Source organism: Pseudophryne corroboree, chromosome 5 (genome assembly GCF_028390025.1).
Source record: "Pseudophryne corroboree isolate aPseCor3 chromosome 5, aPseCor3.hap2, whole genome shotgun sequence".
Lineage (NCBI taxonomy): Eukaryota > Metazoa > Chordata > Amphibia > Anura > Myobatrachidae > Pseudophryne > Pseudophryne corroboree.
The window spans coordinates 123,174,005-123,195,733 of record NC_086448.1 but is presented as its reverse complement, the minus strand read 5'-3'; the positions used below and the strand labels follow the sequence as shown (position 1 = coordinate 123,195,733).

The following is a 21,729-nucleotide window of genomic DNA, read 5'->3' as shown; positions in this document are numbered from 1 at the left end:
GTGTATTCTGACAGAAGACTTGGGTTTGAATACACAGATATAGAAAAAGTGCAGCAGATGAAGCCACAGGTGAATGCAATGTTGTGGAGACTTTGTAAATGATTACTGGAATTTTAGCATGCTTCAGCTGCCAGTTACCTCCAGAACACAATGACTGGCTGATTTGTAGTATAGGTTTGCACCCTATTTTAACACACTTATGTTCTTGCACAGATCTGAAGGTTAACTCTCTCTTCCTTGGCATAGAGTGGGATAACTTGCACAACCAGCCCATGCCCTTCATTCCACAGCCAGAAGATGAAACAGACACTACCTACTTTGAAGCCAGGAATAACGCTCAGGATCTCAAAGTGTCTGGATTCAGTCTGTAGGGCTTTGCCTGTGTTCCTTCATTTCTTCCTTTTTATCATTCTCTAATGGGAGATGACACATGTAATATTTAAAGATTTTAGCTCAATGAGTTGTAAAGTTTTGAGATTTTTAACAAAGTATGTGTGATCTCCTCTTTCCCATATGTTAGCATGTGTGACCTTTTCTCATGTGTAAAACAATAGTAATTAAATTTAAAACAAACAAACTGTAAAATAATGTAAAACCAATCTGGGATCATGATCCATGTAAATATTTTCTGCTTTGGGACCAACATCCTAAACCTATGCACCTTACATTACATTAAGCCATGTATAACAATTGTAAATCTTAATGTAAAATAAAGTAATATGTGTTCAAATATTGTATTATTGGCATTGATTTGCAAGGTGCTAGACGGGAGGGAAAATGTAGAATCTCAAATGATATGACCTACTATATTACAGACAGTAGAGCAGCAGCAGAAAGCTTGTACAGGGCAGCTCTGTTCATACAGCTCCTGCAGCTTCCATCAGTGTGACGCTGGCATGACCTAAGGTCATGTCAGCGTCATTCACAGCAGAGTGCTTGCTGCAGAGGTAAGTAAATTATGAGAGGCTGGGGGATTGAATAGCTGTATACCTTCCAGCTGTTGTTGAACTACACATGTCAGCATGCCCTGCAACCGTTTTAGAATGGCAAAATAGTAAAACTAGCAGGGCATGCTGGTATGTGTAGTTCAACAGGTGAAGGGCCAAAGGTTCCCCACTCCTGCTATAGACAAACAAGGAGAGATTTGATGGCTGAAGACACACAAGGGAGGAGTGGGAGATTCTATTGCTAAAAACACAATGGTGAGAGACTTGATAGTTGGAGACACACAAGGGGAGAGAATTGCTGGCTGGAGACACTGACACCCTCTGCTTCCCCAGTCAGCCACTTTCACCAGGCCTTGCCCAATTCGTAAGACCATACCCCCTTCTCTGGTGCGCAAGCACCTTCTGCGTGAGCAAAGGGTCCCACGCCAGCCAAGATCATGCCTAGGGCATCAAATTGGTCAGGGCCGGCCCTGCTTCTGCAAACTGTTAATGTGCCAATGTTTGCAGACAGGTAGAAATATCTGAGGAGTCACACTATGTAATGTCATCAATGATTCAATCTCCTAACATAAAATTCAAAATGCCACTAACATTAAGTGTAAAGCTCTTCCCGCTTTTCTATCGTAAATGTGGATAATTGTGGGTGTTGCAGTGGTCTGTATCAGTGTGAGGTGGGTCCGGTGGAAAATAATGAGATTGCAGTGAATTTTTATATTGACATGATTTGATAGTTTAAGAGGCTCGCTAGCTATGATTAGCACAGCACATTTTGTCCCCATTTCTCTTTCCAGAAGTCGATGACTTGGTTTCCTTACCTTGTACAGACGTAGTACAGCAGATTCTATCTTGTCATTTTGGATATTTAAATTTCCTGAGAGGCCACAACAATTCTCTGGCATAACGTTCTTCATTTGGCATTGTTCATAGAGATGTACCCCACTCGGGTAGAAACATAGAATTTCATGGTAGAGAAGAACCACTTGGCCCTTCTAGTTTGCCCTTTAATGTATGCACACACTTACACATTAGGGTTCATTTTTGGTCTTGAGCCAATTAACCTGTGAGGAAACCCATGCAAGTTCTGGTAGAATATACAAACTCAACACAGTAAGGGCCATGGTGGAAATCAAACACATGACCTCATTGCTATGAGGCGTAATGCTAACCATTAATCCATCCGTACTTTCCTGTGCCATACCTGCAGTTTTATAACAGGTTCTAAGGTAATTCTCTATCTCAGCACTGCCTCCAAAATGTAAGCTTGTTTTACCAGGGAATTTGGGCAGGTACAAAAGTATTGAATTCATTCTTTATATTCTTGACTGTTATCAGTGCCTCCACCCAGGCCTCTTATAAGTCTTCTGCCAGGGGCTGGACTGGGGCAACCCCTTATCTTGAACAATAGATAATAGAGTGCAAGTTTTATTCTGCAACAGGAAACAAACATAGTTCTGGGTAACTTAAAGCAGGGTCCCTAGATTTTGCTGCCTAGCTACCAGATTTTTAAGGGAAGAAGCAGATCCTCTTCAGCTCTAACAGCCCCAGTGGGAATTTTTGGAGGCATGCCTGTATTGTGGCAGCCATTTCTTGCACAGGAGTGTATGTGCTTGAGTGTCTGTCACGCTGGCTGCTGTGCCTGTCTGTCTTATCCTGCTCTGCTGTCTCCAAACTCTGGCTGCATAGTGATCTCCAATAAGAGAGATTATGCATGGCCAGGGATTGTGGCTTCGGAGGGAAAGTGATGTGTCTACAGGGCAGGAGGGATTGTTTGCCTGGGGGAAGGCTGCCGACTGGTTGTTTGCCTGGAGGTACCCCCTTACGTGTGTGGCCATGGGGGTTAGTTGCTCATCAATGTGGCCACGGGGGGGCTGGTATGCCAGGGAGTATCCCCATGGTTGTGTGGCCGTGGGGGGTTGGTTTGCCTGGGGGTGGGGTTGGGCCTAGTTTCAGTTAGTTTTCCTTTATTGGGGTGGCCGGGGGCGCGGCGGTCTGTCTCCTACCCTTTCATCCTTGCTTCTAGAGTTGAGAAAAATTTGTCAAGCCCTGACTTAAAGTATGTGAAACCTAAATCAAACATGCAATAATTTAATTCCGTTCATTACGAAAGACCCTGGTGGTCAAATGGTTAACTGAAACCTAATCCTCTCTCAAACCTTAAATCCCATATGTGGTTATAAACGTATCCTTTAATTCCACTAACCTTAAATGTTTTAATGTTTTTTCTAATGTAGTTATGCCCAAATCTTGTCCTCTACTAAGTGTATGTCTCCCTAACATATACTTTCAAATGAGTTACAGTACAGTTATAATCAGATAAATCCTTAACAATACTTTAATTAGTTTACCAGTATATGGTAATGTTTACCAGAAATATGCATGTGATATTGGCCAAACCTCAATTTCTCTAACGTCCTAAGTGGATGCTGGGGACTCCGTAAGGACCATGGGGAATAGCGGCTCCGCAGGAGACTGGGCACAAAAGTAAAGCTTTAGAACTACCTGGTGTGCACTGGCTCCTCCCCCTATGACCCTCCTCCAAGCCTCAGTTAGATTTTTGTGCCCGAACGAGAAGGGTGCACACTAGGTGGCTCTCCTGAGCTGCTTAGTGAAAAGTTTAGTTTTAGGTTTTTTATTTTCAGTGAGACCTGCTGGCAACAGGCTCACTGCATCGAGGGACTAAGGGGAGAAGAAGCGAACTCACCTGCGTGCAGAGTGGATTGGGCTTCTTAGGCTACTGGACATTAGCTCCAGAGGGACGATCACAGGCCCAGCCATGGATGGGTCCCAGAGCCGCGCCGCCGGCCCCCTTACAGAGCCAGAAGACAGAAGAGGTCCGGAAAATCGGCGGCAGAAGACGTCCTGTCTTCAACAAGGTAGCGCACAGCACTGCAGCTGTGCGCCATTGCTCTCAGCACACTTCACACTCCGGTCACTGAGGGTGCAGGGCGCTGGGGGGGGGGCGCCCTGAGACGCAATAAAAACACCTTGGATGGCAAAAAATGCATCACATATAGCTCCTGGGCTATATGGATGAATTTAACCCCTGCCAGAATACATAGAAAAACGGGAGATAGGCTCCGCCCCCTTATCGGCGGCCTTATCTCCTCAGCACACTGGCGCCATTTTCCCTCACAGCTCCGTTGGAGGGAAGCTCCCTGGCTCTCCCCTGCAGTCACTACACTACAGAAAGGGTTAAAAAAGAGAGGGGGGGCACTAATTACGCGCAGTATTAAAGATACAGCAGCTATAAGGGGAAAAACACTTATATAAGGTTATCCCTGTATATATATAGCGCTCTGGTGTGTGCTGGCAAACTCTCCCTCTGTCTCCCCAAAGGGCTAATGGGGTCCTGTCCTCTATCAGAGCATTCCCTGTGTGTGTGCTGTATGTCTGTACGTTTGTGTCGACATGTATGAGGAGAAAAATGATGTGGAGACGGAGCAGATTGCCTGTAATAGTGATGTCACCCCCTAGGGGGTCGACACCTGAGTGGATGAACTGTTGGAAGGAATTACGTAACAGCGTCAGCTCTGTATAAAAGACAGTGGTTGACATGAGACAGCCGGCTACTCAGCTTGTGCCTGTCCAGACGTCTCATAGGCCGTCAGGGGCTCTAAAGCGCCCGTTACCTCAGATGGCAGATATAGACGCCGACACGGATACTGACTCCAGTGTCGACGGTGTAGAGACAAATGTGACTTCCAGTAGGGCCACACGTTACATGATTGAGGCAATGAAAAATGTTTTACACATTTCTGATAATACAAGTACCACCAAAAAGGGGTATTATGTTCGGTGAGGAAAAACTACCTGTAGTTTTCCTGAATCTGAGAAATTAAATGAGGTGTGTGATGATGCGTGGTTTTCCCCCGATAACAACTGATAATTTCAAAAATGTTATTGGCATTATATCCTTTCCCGCCAGAGGTTAGGGTGCGTTGGGAAACACCCCCTAGGGTGGATAAAGCGCTCACACGCTTGTAAGAACAAGGGCTCTACCCTCTCCTGAGATGGCCGCCCTTAAGGATCCTGCTGATAGAAAGCAGGAGGGCATCCTAAAAGGTATTTACACACATACTGGTGTTATACTGCGACCAGCAAGCGCCTCAGCCTGGATGTGCAGTGCTGGGTTGGCGTGGTCGGATTCCCTGACTGAAAATATTGATACCCTAGATAGGGACAGTATATTATTGCCTATAGAGCATTTAAAAGATGCATTTCTATATATGCGTGATGCACAGCGGAATATTTGCCGACTGGCATCAAGTCTAAGTGCGTTGTCCATTTCTACCAGTAGAGGGTTATGGACACGACAGTGGTCAGGTGATGCGGATTCCAAACGGCATTTGGAAGTATTGCCTTATTAAGGGGAGGAGTTATTTGGGGTCGGTCTTTCAGACCTGGTGGCCACGGCAACAGCTGGGAAATCCACGTTTGTACCCCAGGTCGCCTCTCAACATAAGAAGACGCCGTATTATCAGGCGCAGTCTTTTCGTGGGCAAGCGGGCAAAAGGTTCCTCATTTCTGCCCCGTGACAGAGGGAGAGGAAAAAGGCTGCAGAAATCAGCCAGTTCCCAGGAACAGAAACCCTCTTCCGCCTCTGCCAAGCCCTCAGTATGACGCTGGGGCTTTACAAGCAGAATCAGGCACGGTGGGGGCCCGTCTCAATGAATTTCAGCGCACAGTGGGCACACTCGCAAGTAGACCCCTGGATCCTTCAGGTGATATCTCAGGGGTACAAATTGGAATTCGAGACGTCTCCCCCTCGCCGTTTCCTAAAGTCAGCTTTACCGATGTCTCCTTCTGACAGGGAGACAGTTTTGGAAGCCATTCACAAGCTGTATTCCCAGCAGGTGATAATCAAGATACCCCTCCTGCAACAGGGAACGGGGTATTATTCCACACTGTTGTGGTACCGAAGCCGGACGGCTCGGTGAGACCGATTCTAAATCTAAAATCTTTGAACACTTACATACAGAGGTTCAAATTCAAGATTGAGTCACTCAGAGCAGTGATTGCGAACCTGGAAGAAGAGGACTACATGATGTCTCGGGACATCAAGGATGCTTACCTTCATGTCCCAATTTACCCTTCTCACCAAGGGTACCTCAGGTTTATGGTACAGAACTGTCACTATCAGTTTTAGACGCTGCCGTATGGATGGTCCACGGCACCCCGGGTCTTTACCAAGGTAATGGCCGAAATGATGATACTCCTTCGAAGGAAGGGAATTTTAGTTATCCCTTACTTGGACGATTCCCTGATAAGGGTAAGATCCAGGGAACAGTTGGAGGTCGGTGTAGCACTATCTCAGGTAGTGTTGCGGCAGCACGATTGGATTCTCAATATTCCAAAATCGCAGCTGATTCCGACGACTCGTCTTCTGTTCTTAGGGATGATCCTGGACACAGTTCAGAAAAAGGTGTTTCTCCCGGAGGAGAAAGTCAGGGAGTTATCCGAGCTAGTCGGGAACCTCCTATAACCGAGCCAAGTCTCAGTACATCAATGAGATGGTTCGGGGAAAAATGGTGGCTTCCTATGAAGCAATCCCATGCGGCAGATTCCACGCAAAAACTTTCCAGTGGGACCTGCTGGACAAATGGTCTGGGTCGCATCTTCAGATGCATCAGCGGATAACCCTGTCACCAAGCACAAGGGTGTCTCTCCTGTGGTGGTTGCAGAGTGCTCATCTTCTAGAGGGCCGCACATTCAGGACTGGGTCCTGGTGACCACGGATGCCAGCCTGCGAGGCTGGGGAGCAGTCACACAGGGAAGGAATTTCCAGAGCTTATGGTCAAGCCTGGAGACATCACTTCACATAAATATCCTGAAGCTAAGGGCCATTTACAATGCTCTAATGTCAGCAAGACCTCTGCTTCAAGGTCACCCGGAGTTGATCCATTCGGACAACATCACGGCAGTCACCCACGTAAACAGACAGGGTGACACAAGAAGCAGAAGGGCAATGGCAGAAGCTGCAAGGATTCTTCGCTGGGTGGAAAATCATGTGATAGCACTGTCAGCAGTATTCATTCCGGGAGTGGACAACTGGGAAGCAGACTTCCTCAGCAGACACGACCTCCACCCGGGAGAGTGGGGACTTCACCCAGAAGTCTTCCACATGTTTATAAAACTCGACAAGTATTGCGCCAGGTCAAGGGACCCTCAGGCAATAGCTGTAGACGCTCTGGTAACACAGTGGGTGTACCAGTCAGTGTATGTGTTCCCTCCTCTGCCTCTCATAACCAAGGTACTGAGAATTATAAGATGGAGAGGAGTAAGCACTATATTCGTGGCTCCGGATTGGCCACGAAGGACTTGGTAACCGGAACTTCAAGAGATGCTCACGGAGGATCCGTGGCCTCTACCTCTAAGAAGGGACCTGCTCCAGCAAGGACCCTGTCTGTTCCAAGACTTACCGCGGCTGCGTTTAACGGCAGGGCGGTTGAACGCCGGATCCTGAAGGAAAAAGGCATTCCGGATGAAGTCATCCCTATCCTGATCAAAGCCAGGAAAGATATAACCGCAAAACATTATCACCGCATTTGGCGAAAATATGTTGCGTGGTGCGAGGCCAGTAAGGCCCCGACGGAGGAATTTTCAACTAGGTCGATTCCTACATTTCCTGCAAACAGGAGTGTCTATGGGCCTGAAATGGGGGTCCATTAAGGTTCAAATTTCGGCCCTGTCAATTTTCTTCCAAAAAGAACTAGCTTCAGTCCCTGAAGTTCAGACGTTTGTGAAAGGGGTACTGTATATACAGCCTCCTTTTGTGCCTCCAGTGGCACCTTGGGATCTAAATGTAGTTTTTGGGTTCCAAAAGTCACATTGGTTTGAACCACTTAAATATGTGGAGTTAAAATATCTCACATGGAAAGTGGTCATGCTGTTGGCCCTGGCCTGGGCCAGGTGCGTGTCAGAATTGGCGGCTTTATCCTGTAAAAGCCCTCATCTGATTTTCCATTCGGACAGGGCGGAATTGAGGACTTGTCCTCAGTTTCTCCCTAAGGTGGTTTTTCAGCGTTTCACCTGAATCAACCTATTGTGGTGCCTGCAGCTACTAGGGACTTGGAGGACTCCAAGTTGCTAGACGTTGTCAGAGCCCTGGAAATATAGGTTTCCAGGACGGCTGGAGTCAGAAAATCTGACTCGTTGTTTATTCTGTATGCACCCAACAAGCTGGGTGCTCCTGCTTCTAGGCAGACTATTGCTCGTTGGATTTGTAGTACAATTCAGCTTGCACATTCTGTGACAGGCCTGCCACAGCCAAAATCTGTAAAAGCCCATTCCACAAGGAAGGTGGGCTCATCTTGGGCGGCTGCCCGAGGGGTCTCGGCTTTACAACTTTGCCGAGCAGCTACTTGGTCAGGAGCAAATACGTTTGTAAAAGTCTACAAATTTGATACCCTGGCTGAGGAGGACCTGGAGTTCTCTCATTGGTGCTGCAGAGTCATCCGCACTCTCCCGCCCGTTTGGGAGCTTTGGTATAATCCCCATGGTCCTTACGGAGTCCCCAGCATCCACTTAGGACGTTAGAGAAAATAAGAATTTACTTACCGATAATTCTATTTCTCGTAGTCCGTAGTGGATGCTGGGCGCCCATCCCAAGTGCGGATTGTCTGCAATACTGGTACATAGTTATTGTTACCAAAAAATCGGGTTATTGCTGTAGTGAGCCATCTTTTCTAGAGGCTCCTCTGTTATCATGCTGTTAACTGGGTTTAGATCACAAGTTATATGGTGTGATTGGTGTGGCTGGTATGAGTCTTACCCGGGATTCAAAATCCTTCCTTATTGTGTACGCTCGTCCGGGCACAGTATCCTAACTGAGGCTTGGAGGAGGGTCATAGGGGGAGGAGCCAGTGCACACCAGGTAGTTCTAAAGCTTTACTTTTGTGCCCAGTCTCCTGCGGAGCCGCTATTCCCCATGGTCCTTACGGAGTCCCCAGCATCCACTACGGACTACGAGAAATAGAATTATCGGTAAGTAAATTCTTATTTTAATTATTAGATGGGGCACGTTTAGGAGCAAACCTGGGATTGTGGCAGGGAGGTATTCAGTGAAGCTAGTATGCAGCTTATTAATAGGTTCTGATTCCACAACTACATGGTCGAGTAACATTATTATGACCACCTCCTACAATTGACGCCTGCATCGCGTAGCCCATCATTACGTCACGTGTCGTGCGCTGGCTTGGTGGATATATAAGGTGTGCGATATGCCATCTGCATACATCAATTGTTGCTGTTATGGATAAAAGGGGCGCTTTTATCAGAGTTGCAGAAAGGGATGATTATCGGCTTTCAGGCCAAGGGTGCAGTATTTATGAAGCGGCTCAGTTTGGGAGCTGTTCGCTTGCTGCTGTAGTGAAGGTGTATCGTGACTGGACAAATGGCACCACTGTGACTAACCGAAGTGGAAACTGCGGAGCACCATGTGCCATTGATGTGAAAGGTTAGCGTCTGCTATGAAGGTGCGTGAGGGCTGACCCGTGGAGCAGTTCACTGTCAAAATTAACCTGAGGTCTAACAGACGTGTGTCTAAAACAGCATTTCAGCCTGTCTAGCTGCTGTCCGTGCTGCACACGGCGGTTACTATCAGCTGGCGGTCACTTTAACACGCATACAGGCACATTAAATGTCCCAGCACTAAAGTGCTTGGTGATCAGTCTGCTGCAATGTCCTGCAGCTACAATCTGCTATGCTCCTCTGGCACAGCCAATATCATCTGTCCCTGGCACTAAGGAGAATTGGGCCTACTAACTGGCTGCTATCCAGCATCGGTGCACAGAATGGGGGTTTCAAATTCTTCCTGTTATCTGGTGAGGATTCCCAGCTGACCCTGGGCAACCTGAAAAACCCAGAATTCCAAACCATCATTGCTACTGCAGAGTGCACAGGCTTTGCTCCTCTCTCCCTTGGAGGGAGCAGATCCCACAGGAATGTGAGCAATTCAGGTGAGAGACAACCCCTCTGACCACACATACACACTATATATATATATATATATATATATATCTATCTCCAATATTAAAACCCATTGAGTTGGTTGAATATTGTTAATATTAGAATTGAGGCTGTATATCACTTCATATTGAGCAGGATAATAGGATTTTAATTACCTACCGGTAAATCCTTTTCTCGTAGTCCGTAAAGGATGCTGGGGTCCACATTAGTACCATGGGGTACAGACGGGTCCACTAGGAGCCATTGGCACTTTAAGAGTTTGAGAGTGTGGGCTGGCTCCTACCTCTATGCCCCTCCTACCAGACTCAGTATAGAAACTGTGCTCGAGGAGACCAACAAGAGAAAAGGATTTTACACAGATAGTGGTGAGATTCACATCAGCTCACACATACAAGGCAAACCAAGCTAACCTGCTTGAAAACTCAGCAACGGCTGAACAAGATTGCTTAACCAAGTAACAAAACAGTACTTAACCAAGAACTAAGCAGTACTGAACTAAGTAACCACTGCAGGATCACGAAGCGCTGGGCGTGCGCCCAGCATCCTCTACGGACTACAAGAAAAGTATTTACCGGTAGGTAATACGAATCCTATTTTCTCATACGTCCTAGAGGATGCTGGGGACTCCGTAAGGACCATGGGGTATAGACGGGATCCGCAGGAGACATGGGCACACTATAAGACTTTGAATGGGTGTGAACTGGCTCCTCCCTCTATGCCCCTCCTCCAGACCCCAGTTAGACTCTGTGCCCAGGAGTGACTGGACACACACTAGGGGAGCTCTACAGAGTTTCTCTAAAGACTTTATTGTTAGGTTTTTTATTTTCAGGGAGACCTGCTGGCTACAGGCTCCCTGCATCGTGGGAGTGAGGGGAGAAAAGTCAGACCTACTTCTTCTTAGTTCAAGGGCTCTGCTTCTTAAGCTACTGGACACCATTAGCTCCAGAGGGTTCGATCACTTGGTGCGCCTAGCTGCTTGTTCCCGGAGCCGCGCCGTCACCCCCCTCACAGAAGCCAGAAGAAAGAAGCCGGGTGAGTATGAGAAGAACAGAAGGCGTCAGACGGCAGAAGACTTCAGTAACGGAGGTAAGCGCAGCGCTCCGCTCCATGCTCCCACACACCAACGGCACTCACAGGGTGCAGGGCGCTGGGGGGGAGCGCCCTGGGCAGCAGTTGCTGAGGGTCTCATTTAGACTGGCATGAAAGCATATTCGGGCACCGTGTACGATACCCCCGCCAGTATAAAGCAGCGGTCGCGCTGCATGCCATTGCTCCCACACACCAACGGTTTTACATGGGTGCAGGGCGCAGGTGGGGGCGCCCTGGACAGCAATATATATATTATTTCAGTGGGTATATAGTGCGTAGACACTAAATACATGCATAAAAAACCTGCCTGCATAAAAACCTATTAACGGGGCTAAAGCGCGCAGAAAAAGGGGTGGGGCTTAGCCCTCACAACAGTGTTCAGCGCCATTTTCTCTCTGTCCCCGCCAAAAAATGTGTACAGTGCAAACGAGGGGGGGCACAGTCTTTTAGTGTTATATTGAGGGAAATATAGCACTATTGTTTAGAAATGGGCATGTAATCATTGTTGTGCATATTTCTCTGTGTGTTCCCTGTCAGATATACCCACTATAGTCCACATGTGTCGACATGCGTCAGTGTTCTGTCACAAACAGCTATGGGGATCACTGTCTGCTTCGCCGACGCCTGTTGGTACTTGATACAGTAGATGTAGAGTCAGCAGGTCGGTAGTTGTATGCTTGTCAAAAGTATACACTGTAGGGGAGACACAGTCGTATGTGGGTGACCCTGTCGGCACCAACTGTTATTACTGGGTGTAAATTAACATGCTGTGACTGCCTTATGCCTGTATATATAGTTATATGTATATGTATGGTACTGTTCCATGGGCCTGTAGTTCGAGCACAGATATGGTAGTATATGTAGGGGAGTGTTGTTAAAATTATTTATGTATACTCCCCTCGGACCCCTCAAGGTCGTAAGAATGTTATTTTGCCTGGTTACTACTCCCTCCTGTTGAAGACTACTGGGCTTTCTGTCGACCATAAGGTTTCCTGTTAGATCCACAATTGGGGGCATTCAGTACATGGTTATACACATTCAGAACACATTAATGTCACTAGGGACCCGACGGTTCAGGACTATCCGCTTATATGTATGTTATATATAATATATATATATATATATATATATAATAAGAATTTACTTACCGATAATTCTATTTCTCGTAGTCCGTAGTGGATGCTGGGGACTCCGTAAGGACCATGGGGAATAGCGGCTCCGCAGGAGACTGGGCACAAAAGTAAAGCTTTAGAACTACCTGGTGTGCACTGGCTCCTCCCCCTATGACCCTCCTCCAAGCCTCAGTTAGGATACTGTGCCCGGACGAGCGTACACAATAAGGAAGGATTTTGAATCCCGGGTAAGACTCATACCAGCCACACCAATCACACCATATAACTTGTGATCTAAACCCAGTTAACAGCATGATAACAGAGGAGCCTCTAGAAAAGATGGCTCACTACAGCAATAACCCGATTTTTTGGTAACAATAACTATGTACCAGTATTGCAGACAATCCGCACTTGGGATGGGCGCCCAGCATCCACTACGGACTACGAGAAATAGAATTATCGGTAAGTAAATTCTTATTTTCTCTAACGTCCTAAGTGGATGCTGGGGACTCCGTAAGGACCATAGGGATTATACCAAAGCTCCCAAACGGGCGGGAGAGTGCGGATGACTCTGCAGCACCAATGAGAGAACTCCAGGTCCTCCTCAGCCAGGGTATCAAATTTGTAGACTTTTACAAACGTATTTGCTCCTGACCAAGTAGCTGCTCGGCAAAGTTGTAAAGCCGAGACCCCTCGGGCAGCCGCCCAAGATGAGCCCACCTTCCTTGTGGAATGGGCTTTTACAGATTTTGGCTGTGGCAGGCCTGCCACAGAATGTGCAAGCTGAATTGTACTACAAATCCAACGAGCAATAGTCTGCTTAGAAGCAGGAGCACCCAGCTTGTTGGGTGCATACAGAATAAACAACGAGTCAGATTTTCTGACTCCAGCCGTCCTGGAAACCTATATTTCCAGGGCTCTGACAACGTCTAGCAACTTGGAGTCCTCCAAGTCCCTAGTAGCCGCAGGCACCACAATAGGTTGATTCAGGTGAAACGCTGAAAACCACCTTAGGGAGAAACTGAGGACAAGTCCTCAATTCCGCCCTGTCCGAATGGAAAATCAGATGAGGGCTTTTACAGGATAAAGCCGCCAATTCTGACACGCACCTGGCCCAGGCCAGGGCCAACAGCATGACCACTTTCCATGTGAGATATTTTAACTCCACATATTTAAGTGGTTCAAACCAATGTGACTTTTGGAACACAAAAACTACATTTAGATCCCAAGGTGCCACTGGAGGCACAAAAGGAGGCTGTATATACAGTACCCCTTTCACAAACGTCTGAACTTCAGGGACTGAAGCTAGTTCTTTTTGGAAGAAAATTGACAGGGCCGAAATTTGAACCTTAATGGACCCCCATTTCAGGCCCATAGACACTCCTGTTTGCAGGAAATGTAGGAATCGACCTAGTTGAAAATTCCTCCGTCGGGGCCTTACTGGCCTCGCACCACGCAACATATTTTCGCCAAATGCGGTGATAATGTTTTGCGGTTATATCTTTCCTGGCTTTGATCAGGATAGGAATGACTTCATCCGGAATGCCTTTCTCCTTCAGGATTCGGCGTTCAACCGCCATGCCGTCAAACGCAGCCGCGGTAAGTCTTGGAACAGACAGGGTCCTTGCTGGAGCAGGTCCCTTCTTAGAGGTAGAGGCCACGGATCCTCCGTGAGCATCTCTTGAAGTTCCGGTTACCAAGTCCTTCTTGGCCAATCCGGAGCCACGAATATAGTGCTTACTCCTCTCCATATAATTCTCAGTACCTTGGGTATGAGAGGCAGAGGAGGGAACACATACACTGACTGGTACACCCACTGTGTTACCAGAGCGTCCACAGCTATTGCCTGAGGGTCCCTTGACCTGGCGCAATACTTGTCGAGTTTTATAAACATGTGGAAGACTTCTGGGTGAAGTCCCCACTCTCCCGGGTGGAGGTCGTGTCTGCTGAGGAAGTCTGCTTCCCAGTTGTCCACTCCCGGAATGAATACTGCTGACAGTGCTATCACATGATTTTCCGCCCAGCGAAGAATCCTTGCAGCTTCTGCCATTGCCCTCCTGCTTCTTGTGTCACCCTGTCTGTTTACGTGGGTGACTGCCGTGATGTTGTCCGAATGGATCAACTCCGGGTGACCTTGAAGCAGAGGTCTTGCTGACCTTAGAGCATTGTAAATGGCCCTTAGCTTCAGGATATTTATGTGAAGTGATGTCTCCAGGCTTGACCATAAGCTCTGGAAATTACTTCCCTGTGTGACTGCTCCCCAGCCTCACAGGCTGGCATACGTGGTCACCAGGACCCAGTCCTGAATGTGCGGCCCTCTAGAAGATGAGCACTCTGCAACCACCACAGGAGAGACACCCTTGTGCTTGGTGACAGGGTTATCCGCTGATGCATCTGAAGATGCGACCCGGACCATTTGTCCAGCAGGTCCCACTGGAAAGTTCTCGTGTGGAATCTGCCGAATGGGATTGCTTCGTAGGAAGCCACCATTTTTCCCAGAACCATTTCATTGATGTACTGAGACTTGGCTCGGTTATAGGAGGTTCCCGACTAGCTCGGATAACTCCCTGACTTTCTCCTCCGGGAGAAACACCTTTTTCTGGACTGTGTCTAGGATCATCCCTAGGAACAGAAGACGAGTCGTCGGAATCAGCTGCGATTTTGGAATATTGAGAATCCAATCGTGCTGCCGCAACACTACCTGAGATAGTGCTACACCGACCTCCAACTGTTCCCTGGATCTTACCCTTATCAGGGAATCGTCCAAGTAAGGGATAACTAAAATTCCCTTCCTTCGAAGGAGTATCATCATTTCGGCCATTACCTTGGTAAAGACCCGGGGTGCCGTGGACCATCCATACGGCAGCGTCTGAACTGATAGTGACAGTTCTGTACCATAAACCTGAGGTACCCTTGGTGAGAAGGGTAAATTGGGACATGAAGGTAAGCATCCTTGATGTCCCGAGACATCATGTAGTCCCCTTCTTCCAGGTTCGCAATCACTGCTCTGAGTGACTCAATCTTGAATTTGAACCTCCGTATGTAAGTGTTCAAGATTTTAGATATAGAATCGGTCTCACCGAGCCGTCCGGCTTCGGTACCACAACAGTGTGGAATAATACCCCGTTCCCTGTTGCAGGAGGGGTACCTTGATTATCACCTGCTGGGAATACAGCTTGTGAATGGCTTCCAAAACTGCCTCCCTGTCAGAAGGAGACATCGGTAAAGCCGACTTTAGGAAACGGCGAGGGGGAGACGTCTCGAATTCCAATTTGTACCCCTGAGATATCACCTGAAGGATCCAGGGGTCTACTTGCGAGTGAGCCCACTGCGCGCTGAAATTCATTGAGACGGGCCCCCACCGTGCCTGATTCTGCTTGTAAAGCCCCAGCGTCATACTGAGGGCTTGGCAGAGGCGGGAGAGGGCTTCTGTTCCTGGGAACTGGCTGATTTCTGCAGCCTTTTTCCTCTCCCTCTGTCACGGGGCAGAAATGAGGAACCTTTTGCCCGCTTGCCCACGAAAAGACTGCGCCTGATAATACGGCGTCTTCTTATGTTGAGAGGCGACCTGGGGTACAAACGTGGATTTCCCAGCTGTTGCCGTGGCCACCAGGTCTGAAAGACCGACCCCAAATAACTCCTCCCCTTAATAAGGCAATACTTCCAAATGCCGTTTGGGATCCGCATCACCTGACCACTGTCGTGTCCATAACCCTCTACTGGCAGAAATGGACAACGCACTTAGACTTGATGCCAGTCGGCAAATATTCCGCTGTGCATCACGCATATATAGAAATGCATCTTTTAAATGCTCTATAGGCAATAATATACTGTCCCTATCTAGGGTATCAATATTTTCAGTCAGGGAATCCGACCACGCCAACCCAGCACTGCACATCCAGGCTGAGGCGATTGCTGGTCGCAGTATAACACCAGTATGTGTGTAAATACATTTTAGGACATCCTCCTGCTTTCTATAAGCAGGATCCTTAAGGGCGGCCATCTCAGGAGAGGGTAGAGCCCTTGTTCTTACAAGCGTGTGAGCGCTTTATCCACCCTAGGGGGTGTTTCCCAACGCACCCTAACCTCTGGCGGGAAAGGATATAATGCCAATAACATTTTAGAAATTATCAGTTGTTATCGGGGGAAACCCACGCATCATCACACACCTCATTTAATTTCTCAGATTCAGGAAAACTACAGGTAGTTTTTCCTCACCAAACATAATACCCCTTTTTGGTGGTACTCGTATTATCAGAAATGTGTAAAACATTTTTCATTGCCTCAATCATGTAACGTGTGGCCCTACTGGAAGTCACATTTGTCTCTTCACCGTCGACACTGGAGTCAGTATCCATGTCGGCGTCTATATCTGCCATCTGAGGTAACGGGCGCTTTAGAACCCCTGACGGCCTATGAGACGTCTGGACAGGCACAAGCTGAGTAGCCGGCTGTCTCATGTCAACCACTGTCTTTTATACAGAGCTGACACTGTCACGTAATTCCTTCCAACAGTTCATCCACTCAGGTGTCGACCCCCTAGGGGGTGACATCACTATTACAGGCAATCTGCTCCGTCTCCACATCATTTTTCTCCTCATACATGTCGACACAAACGTACCGACACACAGCACACACACAGGGAATGCTCTGATAGAGGACAGGACCCCACTAGCCCTTTGGGGAGACAGAGGGAGAGTTTGCCAGCACACACCAGAGCGCTATATATATACAGGGATAACCTTATATAAGTGTTTTTCCCCTTATAGCTGCTGTATTTTTAATACTGCGCGTAATTAGTGCCCCCCTCTCTTTTTTAACCCTTTCTGTAGTGTAGTGACTGCAGGGGAGAGCCAGGGAGCTTCCCTCCAACGGAGCTGTGAGGGAAAATGGCGCCAGTGTGCTGAGGAGATAGGCTCCGCCCCCTTCTCGGCGGCCTTATCTCCCGTTTTTCTGTGTATTCTGGCAGGGTTTAAATTCATCCATATAGCCCAGGAGCTATATGTGATGCATTTTTTTGCCATCTAAGGTGTTTTTATTGCGTCTCAGGGCGCCCCCCCCCCCAGCGCCCTGCACCCTCAGTGACCGGAGTGTGAAGTGTGCTGAGAGCAATGGCGCACAGCTGCAGTGCTGTGCGCTACCTTGTTGAAGACAGGACGTCTTCTGCCGCCGATTTTCCGGACCTCTTCTGTCTTCTGGCTCTGTAAGGGGGCCGGCGGCGCGGCTCTGGGACCTATCCATGGCTGGGCCTGTGATCGGTCCCTCTGGAGCTAATGTCCAGTAGCCTAAGAAGCCCAATCCACTCTGCACGCAGGTGAGTTCGCTTCTTCTCCCCTTAGTCCCTCGATGCAGTGAGCCTGTTGCCAGCAGGTCTCACTGAACATAAAAAACCTAAAACTAAACTTTTCACTAAGCAGCTCAGGAGAGCCACCTAGTGTGCACCCTTCTCGTTCGGGCACAAAAATCTAACTGAGGCTTGGAGGAGGGTCATAGGGGGAGGAGCCAGTGCACACCAGGTAGTTCTAAAGCTTTACTTTTGTGCCCAGTCTCCTGCGGAGCCGCTATTCCCCATGGTCCTTACGGAGTCCCCAGCATCCACTTAGGACGTTAGAGAAATATATATAAAATGTGTGTAGTTGTGTATTGCATTATGTTGATAATGCTGATTTTGATTACCTTATAACCTTCACTATATGGGTAAGAGACTCAGTACGCACTTGGCGTATGGGGTACCGTAAGGGTACGCACTTAGCGTAGCATATGCTCGGCCGTGATCGAGACGCACATGCGGCACTCTCGCTCACAGCTTACGCTTGGTGTCGAGCACGCTATAGGCGAGCGACTACCGTAATGCTACGCTACCAGCGTAGCGGACGCTCGAGACCACGAGGAGATCACGAGCGGCGCAGACGCTCACAAGATGACAATCCGTAAACCTTGAATGTAACACACAGAAAGGATACTCTTATACTGTAAACCTTGTACTGAAACACTGTAGCGATATAACGCTGCTTAACCTTGTTAATACTAAAGCTGTTTGAGCGATCGAGACGCTCCTATTACCCACTTCAATGTAATGAACACACGATACCGTGCTAAGGTTCCAACACCTTTACTAACAAGCTTTTAGTTATATTGAAAAGGGGAAACAGTTACAAGTCATACACTACAAGCTAACATATAATTCTAACAGAATATCTAGACAGAAATATACAATAACGTTACAATCTGATACTATAACAGAGAGAGGGGGAATGGCCAATATAAACAGAGAATAAGTTGGTTTGCAGAGAATTACTTACACACACTGGGAATGATCGCTGCGCAGCTTTCTGGTACCAGCTCCGAGTTAGTCAAGATGAAAACCGTTTGTGGAGAGAGAGTGAGCTGCCCAGGCTGGCTGATCTTATATACACTGAGTACAGTATACTACAAAGGGACCTATAATCTCATTGTTCATTGGACACAGGAATGTCTCCTCGTATCATAACAAAAGGTCATAGGTTAGTTTGAACAGGTGGGCTGTGACTATATCAAACTGCTCAGGTGGGAGGGAATCTGAAGATTCCCGCCGCATGGGTAATGAATCGCAAATATAGTAAATGTCCAGAAAATACTATAGGCCATATCTATACGCAGGAGCGATTAATCTTTACCTAACCAGCACCGGATTATTGCTAATAAAATGTTCTTTAGTTAGGTACCAGACACAGCTGTTCAAACCCTGTCTGACCCTTCGTACCATACAAAGAGGAATTCCTCTGTCCAACGACCATTTACATTAAACAAACTTACAGTCATTATTAAGGGGAACATTATCTATATAACATACTATTTGGTTTTATTATTTAACGATTGAGTCGCCCGCTAGACGCACACAAACTCTACCGTAAATGCACATACCACGCGCTCGAGCGCATGGCCGAGGCGCCATCACGCGGCTGCGAGTATCCGCACGCACGGGAGAGAATGTGCACGTGCAGCAGGCACGCGCATGAGGTGTATATATGGCAACGTGTAGCATGATATTTTTCTGACTTTGACAGTCCACCCTTTGGCAGTCACCAATAACTGCCACTTCCTAAAACAGTTCAAAAAGAGAAAAATATATGTCATATGTAAATACATTTCTATGATTGGGTAAGGGAGAAGAGAAGAAGGTGGGAAAAAGGTATGACCTAGTGAGATAGTAGAAGCATGTGTGTATGAGTCCATGTTTTAGGGGTCATGTATCATCGTGCCGTACGTGTTTTAAATCAAGCTTCGAGGTATTGCGAAGTATACATTTGAATTCCTTCTTATCCCGTATTACGGGCCTGTGGATGGGCTGTCAAACTTTACCGAGCTCTTTTCGGCTTATGGTTGCAACAAAATGGGGGAGCACATTTTAGTTGATGATACATGAATGGGGGGATATGTGAGTGCTGATATCTGTGCCTATATTCCCTATCGACTATGTGTGTCATTACCTGAAGGTTGTAGAAATGAAGATAAGAAGCAATTATAGTAAATGCAGTCATAAACTATGTGAGTTTATTATACATTTGTTGATTGAGGTCTTGTCTTGTCTCGATGTACATGTTGACTGCAGTCTCCCGATGCTTTTGCTATAATTGCTTGAGCAAAAAGCTTTCTCAATGTCCATAGACTTACAATCTTTAAAGTGTTGGGCTATCGTAAAATGTTAAAGTCACTAGGGATATTGGGGGTCTATGGCATTGTCCATCAGTGGTCTGTATATAAGGTTGTCAAATTCTTCTTCCAAGCGGATGTCTTTGTACCTTGGAGGAAAACAAAGGAGAAACAGGTGAAAGAAACGGACCGTGGAATCACATTTTCATCACAACATTGTCTCTATCGTTGGGTCATACATCAAATTAGTTGTTGTTAGTACAGTGTCCTTGCTCCTTAGACTCATCACCCTGGTATTACTTTTACGCTTCGCTAAAACCCGAACGCATCTAAATATCAGGCCAACCAATATGGCGACTCCCAGAATACACAAAAGAAATTTCCCTACATCCATGATAATACCTTGGGCCCATTCTCCTAAACCAGAGAACCAATTTCGTGGGTTCAACCATGACACCCAACTGGTCAGCTCATTACCCACAGTAGCGAGTGTGAGATTGTGTTTCCTTCGAAACTCCCATTTTAATTGCAAGATGTCATCCATCTTTTGGTCTATGACCTCGACCGGGTCCTCAGTGCTGTTTGTAATGTACGTGCAGCACTTTATTCCATACTGAGTCGCTAGGGTAACACAATACCCGCCTGTCACAGCTGTGAGGTAATTGAGAATCATCCTATGCTGAACCAGTTCTGTTTTGTAGGCTTGAAACTCTTTCCCAGTGTACCTGAATGTGTCGTCATACATTTCGGTGATATTGTCTAATAAATTTGCAAGCGCAGATATATATCTATAATTTATCACTCCTCTGGCGGTACGAGTGATATCTAACGCGATTAGGAATTGAATCCCGGTGGATTCATGGATCAGGTCAGAGGCCGAATGCTCTGTTCTTTCTATCAGGTGCCGTTTAACGATGTGCTCGTAATGAGTGTGAGTATAAGGAGCTTGGGCACTGCTGTGAATATCTTTCATTTTAGTGTGGGATACAGTCATTACCTCAGGCAGTACTTTTCCAATATAACATAACCCTTCTGAGTTTGGGGCAAGCCACTTATACGCCTTCCTCCCGCATATGAAATATGCATCATCGGGGAGAACATATGGGACGGAGTGTGACATAACCATATTACAAATTTTCCATGTGAACTCTCCTAACCCTAATTCTCCCATCTGTTTAGTACACGTATCAGTTTGTACGATCTGTGCACAGTATCCTGGTGATACTTCTCCAACTCGCATGATCCTACTTCCTAAGGTGTACCTATACCGAAAGAATTTCCTATGGTCGGCTATCTGGCGTATAAGTTCTGTGTCTATGGGCAATCTGTCGGCTCTATGTGAGAATGTCATGGTTTGATTACTCCATGACACTTCCCAATTTCCCGGCTTTCGGGGATTGGAAATGTTAAAGCACACTAAGGACCTATCCACATGATATTGGTGGAGCTTCAAACTAGGAGGACTAGAGATATTAAACCTCTTGTCCACCGGCCTCCCACCACTTAGCTCAAGTACCTCTCCTACCGTTAAAGGGAATGGTACTAGTCCTGATTTGCTATGGCCTTGAGGTACTTGAGAGCATACCCAACAGTCTGTCTGATTTAACACTTTACCCACTAAGGAGTGATAGTCACTCAATGGATGCCGGTCCATGTGGACATTAAAACTGGACTGACATTTCTTTATGCACCCATCCTCAACTATATTGTCACAATGCCTACAGATGCAGTTCTCTTCAGCTAACAATCCTTCACAATTCCTTCTATTGTCAATGCTACCAGATCGTTTTCTGATACTCGCCTTTACTCAGAGATTATGTTGTTCTTGGAAATCTACGCCTGCATCCTGGTCATCAGAACCCATTCCCGATCCTTTCTCGACCTCCATGGTACTCTCACCGAAACAGACTGCTCTGGTCAACATCATGGTCAACAGGAAAATCCGGATCACAGTCTCTTGGGGCAAGTCCATCTTAGAGGAG

The 21,729-nt window shown here is 47.1% G+C and overlaps 1 protein-coding gene across 1 annotated transcript in view; it reads left to right on the top strand.

The window, feature by feature from the left end:
- Positions 1-730, top strand: part of MASTL (microtubule associated serine/threonine kinase like) — a 245,522-nt gene extending 244,792 nt beyond the window's left edge. The window contains exon 12 of the mRNA XM_063921679.1: positions 214-730. Coding sequence (XP_063777749.1) covers positions 214-371 — 158 coding nt within the window. The 3' untranslated portion in view covers positions 372-730. The remainder of the gene's footprint in view (positions 1-213) is intronic.
- Positions 731-21,729: the final 20,999 nt, after the last annotated feature.